The following is a 7,500-nucleotide window of genomic DNA, read 5'->3' on the forward strand; positions in this document are numbered from 1 at the left end:
CTTTATTACAGACTCCAACGTCCAAGTAGACATACAATCACATATATTACATAAAACAATTAAAATACAGTATAAAAGGCATTATCACATACTATTAAAAACAGTGTTTGTGTATATTCAGGAAAAAAGGCATCTAATAAATAAATAAAAGCAGCAATAAAAAAATATATATACTTTAAATACTTTAAAAATGCTTCTACACATTCTATCAAAGGCAGAGTGTTTACATATATAGGAATGGTACCCAACAGAACTACACCTATTGGTTATCTGTATAATAAGATCATCAATTGAGTACATTTCTGCATTTTCTTATTGAGTAAAATGTAAACTTCTCAAAACTGAGCTCATTTCTGCTTGCCTTTAATATAACCAAAAAGCCAGAATTCTCTAAATTGAGTTCATTGCTCACTTTAAATCTCCAAATGAAGTCAATTCCTTCATTTTCACTCTAAAACTATTCCCCTTTTGCAGACTCCCACATGCTGCTGCTTGACAAAGACACTCTGGATCTTCCTCAGGGTAAAAATACCAACATTGAATTCCCACTTGATGTGTTTTATGATCATGAAAGTGATTCAACTTCTCTGCCATGCAGGTCTGAGTGTCATGCAGGCGGCGTGGGGGGACGTCTCCCACTGTGGCGTCTTCACAGACAAAATCATGGCCAGGGGGACACGTTTTGGTCCTTTTCAAGGCAAACTGGTGAACACCAGCGAGATGAAAACATACGACGACAACACTCTCATGTGGGAGGTGTGGAGAGGACACCAAAGTTCACCTTGAAGTGATTGAAGGCTGTTTTTTTTATGCTCATAATGTCCTGCAGGTGTTTGAAAATGGACGCTTGAGTCATTTTGTGGACGGGAGAGGAGGGACGGGCAACTGGATGTCCTTAGTGAAGTGTGCCAGGTTCCCAGAGGAGCAGAACCTCATTGCAGTGCAGATCCAGGGTCAGATCTTCTATGAAGCCTGCAAAGAGATTAAAGCCAAGCAGGAGCTTCTGGTTTGGTATGGAGATTCTTACCTGCAGTTTCTGGGCATCCCGCTCACACTCAGGGACTGTGGACAAGACCACAGCTCGCTTCCTTCCGCTGAAGGTGAGACCATCTCCCTTTTGTGCGTCCTTCTCCTCATTAAAAGTGGATTTGTGTCGTTTCAAAAGATTCTGGCGAGGGCTTCAAGTGTGACAGGTGTGGGAAAGTGTTTGCCTACAAATACTACAGAGACAAACACCTCAAGTACACTCGCTGTGTGGACCAAGGAGACAGGAAGTTCCCTTGTCACCTCTGCAGCAGGTCCTTCGAGAAGCGAGACAGGCTGAGGATTCACATCTTGCACGTCCACGAGAAACACAGACCTCACAAGGTACAGGAAATAAAGTCAATAAAAGACAGTGTGGTGCTGAAAGAACAGCTCCATTATGAAAACTCTTAATATGAACTAAGAATTAGCTGAATTGTTATGTAAAATGTAGTCTTGACCCAAGTACATACGAATAATAAATGAAATATATTTAATAAAACAATATATAAATGTTATAAATAAGGGATATGCATTAAATAAACAACAATGGTGGTGGGTAAAGATCATTTTTCTTATCTATACATTAAAATGTTACACAAATCTACAAAAACAATCTTAACGTGTTTGATCTAATTGTAGCTTTAAATTTTTTCATTTTTTTATTTATTTATTTCAGGCAATGACATAAAGTACAAAGTTGACAACACATAATAATATAAATTAATATAGTGCAAAGGGTAATGTATGGTATGTAATGCATGATTGTCCAGTTTTGCCTGAAAGGGAGTGGGAAGAAGATAATTTATTTAATCCCACCCCAAGTTCTCCATTCAGTGATTATTCACATGAGTTTCACTCTTGCTTTGTTCAAGAATTATAATACAAATGTTGTATCATAGTGGCATTACCACGGGTAACAATAATTATTACACTGTAACAATAATTTGTTTCAACAATGTAGGAATAATGAATATACCTACAATGGTAATAGACAACATAGCAACAATGGTAATAGACAGCATAGCAATAATGGTAATAGACAACATAGCAACAATGGTAATAGACAACATAGCAATAATGGTAATAAACAACATAGCAATAATGGTAAGGAAACATTGAGCACATGTTAACACTTTGAGACAGAGTACAACAGCAGGTCAAATTAAAGACCCTCATCTCTATATTTGAACCAGACCCCATGTTTGTATAATAGTTTAAATCGATTAATAGTTTGGCATTGCTTGTGTTGTAAGTCCAGTTTATTCCATAGTTTTACTCCGCATACAGACACACAAAAACGTTGACGAGTGGTTTGAGCTCTCGGCAATAAGAAATATCCAAAGCCTCTCAAGTTATGAGCCTGCACTTGTCTTATAAAAAAACGTTGTAGATTAGGCGGCAATAATTTGTTAAATGCTTTATACAAGATTATTAATATATTACATTTAACATATTATATTTAAATGGGGTTTGCAAGAGTTATGCAGTTCTACATGTACATATAATTCTGAACATTAATATAGTTTGATACAAATGTATCAAAAGATTTGCAATAAAACAATAATCAAGAAAAATGGTTGGTGGGAGTATGACTTATCATATTGTGAACTTTTGTGCTTTTAAAAATTATATTTTTCAATGAAAATTGGACCCCCAAAAAATCACATATTTGTTTAAAAATATTAAAGTAGTCTTTAGTAAAGCGCTCAAAATAGTTGCAGAAAAAAAATAAGAAAAGGCCCTCCTTCACAATGTGAACAGGAAAGGAGAAATCACTTTCGGCCTTTTCGTCTTTCATATGCCTGAAATATTGTCCTTGAAATGCACCCTTTATTCACTTAGAAATGTGCAAATACTGCATGACAAATTATAATATTTTACTTTTTATTATTCTATACTATTTTACATTTTAATACCTATATTCAAAATGGGTAATGGGTTAAAAAAAAAAAGCTTTTTTTTTTTTTTTACTATATACTGAGTTGGGTGAGTAATGTCCTGCAATCTATATCCAAACATGAGATATAAAACGTTGCAGATTATTATTAATAATTATTTTGTAAACATTGTGTGTTATTGCAGTGCACGGTTTGTGGAAAGAGTTTTTCTCAGTCTTCCAGCCTCAACAAACACATGAGAGTTCACTCTGGGGAACGTCCATATAAGTGTGTCTACTGCAACAAAGTAAGTAAATATACATTTGTTTGTTTTAATTAGGAATTAGTTATATAACTGGTCATGAATAGAACTTCAAAATTATTTATTTTCTTAAGTCAACATTTAAAAAAAAAATTATTTAAAGTGGAGAAGTGAAATGAAAATCCGCCATCTTTGTAAGGTGTCATAGCTGCCCGCCCTCCTCCTCCCCACTTAGTCACTTCCTTGTTTCATGGCGCATTTGGCGTGAGGCAGTCCCTATTGTGTCCCTCCGCGGACACGCTCCACCTTAGACACTTACATGCTAATTATCGCCAGATGTACACCCACCCTTTTGTCTGACCACATTATTCTTTTAGTTTATGAGCAGGAGCCTTTTTTTCTGCTGTCTTCTTTTCATCCTCCCCTTTTTAAAACACTCTGGGAATGTTTTGTTGAACATAATCCTTCTCTCCCTCCTGCTTGCGCATGAATTAAACCCTTCGATGACTTTGCCTTCCCATTTTACTTTAGCCTACTAATTACTAAAACATGGTTTGAAAGTAATTCTGCAATAATTATAATCATAAATAACACGAATAAAGAGTTTATTAATGTATTGCTTGTGTATTTTTAGTAATATGTTTGTTTTTAAACCGTCAAAAAAGACATAGATGAGAGAGCTGAAAAGTGGAACTATTTTATCGCCTGATTAAAAATCAAATAATTCATACTAATGGGTCATTTATTGACGTATTGCCTCATCGCACATTTTAATGACACAATTCAGGCATATTTTATATATGTTTAATCGAAATGTTTTTATTTGGCAGTTGTAATAAATGTCACACATTTCCGAACAAACTGCATTATTGTATAAAACTGATAATTTACATTGTTTGCCTCATTTTGTAAATGTTACAGTAAAAAAAACCGATTATTTTTAATGACATAATTACGTTTGTACGTATAGTAGCCACAACTAAATGTCCCATATATCCTAACATTGCATGCAAATAAAAAAATAAGATGTCAGTAAAAATCGAATTGTGTTAAGGCATTTGTAGTCACCTTTTTACTTTTCTCTGTGAATAATTGACTCATTGTACCATAAAACCCAGGCATTTGTAAAATAAAGTTGTTTTTTCATATAACATTGACAAGTAATTATGGCTTTTTTAGTTTGTCAAATTTGAGCTAACTGTAATAGTATAGTAATTCCAGAAATAATATAATCGTAAATAACTTAAAGAAAAAAACTATTTAAAAGAGAACAAGTATTTGAAATCATCCAATACGTGGAAATACTTAATTGCCTGATCAAAAGTACAACCAACTTGAAAAACAAACTTATTTTAAAAACAGCATTAATATTACTATCATATAGTATTTAAACCATACTGTAATTTTTTTTCCTCAAAGATGAAATTGAAGAATAAATGTATTTTAAATCATCCAAAAAGGCAAATTAGTTGTAATACGTGGAACTAGATGTATCGCCTGACTTAAAATACAACAAAGCTGAAAAAAACACTTTGAAAATCGATATACATTTTTTTTTATTATCGTATATTATTTATATTATATTGTATTTTTTTCCTTAAAGACGAACTTGTAGAAAGGACGTATTTTGAATCATCTAAAAAGACGAATGAGAGTTGTGCGCCGTGGAACTACTTTATCGCCTGATTAAAAATACAACATAGCTGAAAAACTAACACCCTTTTCAGGGGTGTCCAAAGTGCGGCCCGGGGGCCATTTGTGGCCCGCAGCTAATTGTTTACCGGCCCGCCACACATTCTGGAAATACTATTGTAAAAATAAAAAAGAACATTAAAAAAAAGTGGAATGAGGTGAAATCTAATGAGAAATAGTTGCAATGTTGACACAAAAGCTGCCATGCAGGCTGTTTTTTTTCTTTTGTCTTTCTTCATTTTTCTTTTTTTGCCATTGCTCAAAAAAAAAAAAAAATCCATGTTATAATGAATTATTTTCAGGGCTCCAATTACTTCAAATATTTCACTTTAAAAAATTGTATGTGGTAAATATTGCATATATTGTGTAGTAGCCATATAAAAACATCAACGTTTTCTTTGACAAAAGCGCACAAAACAAACAAAATAATAGTTCCAGTATAAAATCGGCAGATATATCTGAAATTGATCTTGTAACTTAAGTGTTGAAAGTAAAAGATTAAAGATTAAAGATTAAAGTACCAATGATTGTCACACACACACACACTAGATGTGGTGAAATTTGTCCTCTGCATTTGTCCCATCCCCTTGGGGAGCAGTGGGCAGCAGCGGCGCCGCGCCCGGGAATCATTTTGGTGATTTAACCCCCAACTCCAACCCTTTGTTGCTGAGTGCCAAGCAGGGAGGTTATGGAAGAAAAACCTAATAAAAATGTATCACTTTAAGAGTAGGGCACCTTTAGGATCCCAAATATATTTAGTGATTTTTTATTTATCTTTTCACTGTGATAAATTATGAGATAATTAAAATCATAGGTGTCCTGCATTATTGATATTTTAGGGCTTTAATGACTAAATACTGCATATTTCAGTTTTACTATGAAAAAAGCTAAGTTGTTTTTGACAGAAAAGCCATAAAACCTTTTTTTTTATTTGTATTACTTTATATCAACTTGAAGTTGATATAGAGATTTACTGTAAGCGTTAAATAATTTTAAAAAATAAATAATCTGACTTATTTTTAACATTTTAATGACTGAGACCCTTTATGGTCCCCGGGACCCCTAAAGGTAAAATAAATAAAAAATGCATATATTTTGTTATGGTTTGGAAATGAAAAATATCAAAATGCACATGCTTTAATTTTTCCGTGTGCGGCCCTCAGTGGAACAAGTTTGGACACCCCTTGCTTTAAGTCAATATCGAGCACAATTACCATCACGCAATATTTCAAGCATATTGCCATTGTTCTCCTTTCAGGCCTTCACGGCCTCCAGTATTTTGCGCACGCATATCCGACAGCATTCCGGAGAGCGGCCATTCAAGTGCAAGCACTGCGGGAAGGCCTTCGCCTCCCACGCCGCCCACGACAGTCACGTGCGGCGGACCCACGCCAAGGACAAGCCGCTCCTGTGCGACCTGTGCGGGCTCTCATTCCAGGAGGAGCAGCACCTCAAGCAGCACGCAGAGACTCATGCAAGTAAGTCAACATTCATATCCTGAAAATTAGATTATATTGTCATGTAAATGTGATTTATTTGATAGCACATGTATGAAATAATAAAACCTTTTTAAATGTTTTTTTTTTTTTAAATATTATACTTGTTGTTTGTCTTCAAAAGAGGGGCAACTGTTGGACACAACAATTGTTTCTCCAAGAACTGGATCTGTTGAAGAATCCGTTTCGGACAACAACAAAAGTCAAAGAGACTTCCCTTACTCTGGATTGACTGTTTTAAATGCGGAGTATCGACCCTGGAACTAACAAAAAAAATCTAATGAAAATGATTAAAATGTTAATTTATGAATATTTTGTTGTACAGGCCTTTTTAGTTAGGCAAAATCATGAGTGTCTATTTATATACATGTGCTATGTGTTGTGCTTGCCTATATATTATTATTATTATAATTGTCATTATGACTATCTGGGTTTTGCAATAAATAACCAAAGCTAGTTTTGTGTCTGAAATGTTGTAATTTACACAATAATCAGCATATGTTGTTTTGGTTTGTGGACAAATAGTGAAATAAAAAAATGCAAGCATGAATTGTGTTGTTGTGGTTTTAGTTGCACATATATTTTATAAACAATTTACTACAGTGCAGCACAAGGCCGTAATATCAAACAATCATGTGTGGGTGTAAAGGTTATAATTATTAATACGTGTATGAAGTACAAACAAATAAAAAGTGTGTGCACAAGGAAATGACAGTTTGTGTGTGTTACAAATATATCGTTTTTTGGAGGTTTATTTGCTTCTTTTTTCACCATCTGTGTTGTTGCCTGCTGATGAAATGAACAAAGCAGCAAATAAATGACAATACAGTAAAGTGTGGGGACAATACAGTAAAGTGTGGGTTTTGTAAGCTGCTTCGTTGCCACACGCGCACACACACACGCACACACACACACACACACACACACACACACACACACACACACACACACACACACACACACACACACACACACACACACACACATTGTCACCCCATGAGATTGATAGAAGATGGATGGATTAAAAATAGATATAATAGACAAAGTAGATGGGTATAGAAAGAGCAATGGATGGATGGAATGATCATTACATAGTTGGTTGAATGATCGGAAAGATTGTGTGATGAATAGATTAATAATAAAACTG

At 34.5% G+C, this 7,500-nt stretch overlaps 1 protein-coding gene across 2 annotated transcripts in view; it reads left to right on the forward strand.

Annotated features, from left to right (window-relative positions):
• prdm14 (PR domain containing 14) overlaps nucleotides 1–7,500 on the forward strand; it is a 15,189-nt gene that overhangs the window by 2,693 nt on the left and 4,996 nt on the right. Inside the window, exons 3-9 of one of the 2 annotated variants that reach the window (XM_062022048.1) lie at nucleotides 475–522; nucleotides 599–756; nucleotides 830–1,100; nucleotides 1,166–1,368; nucleotides 3,109–3,210; nucleotides 6,116–6,335; nucleotides 6,478–6,779. In XM_062022048.1, the coding sequence (XP_061878032.1) occupies nucleotides 475–522; nucleotides 599–756; nucleotides 830–1,100; nucleotides 1,166–1,368; nucleotides 3,109–3,210; nucleotides 6,116–6,335; nucleotides 6,478–6,620 (1,145 nt within the window). In that variant the 3' untranslated portion in view covers nucleotides 6,621–6,779. Of the gene's footprint in view, nucleotides 1–474; nucleotides 523–598; nucleotides 757–829; nucleotides 1,101–1,165; nucleotides 1,369–3,108; nucleotides 3,211–6,115; nucleotides 6,336–6,477; nucleotides 6,780–7,500 lie in introns of those variants that run through there. The other variant, XM_062022049.1, reaches the window with a different exon arrangement.

The sequence above is a fragment of the Entelurus aequoreus genome, linkage group LG15 (genome assembly GCF_033978785.1).
Source record: "Entelurus aequoreus isolate RoL-2023_Sb linkage group LG15, RoL_Eaeq_v1.1, whole genome shotgun sequence".
Taxonomy (NCBI): domain Eukaryota; kingdom Metazoa; phylum Chordata; class Actinopteri; order Syngnathiformes; family Syngnathidae; genus Entelurus; species Entelurus aequoreus.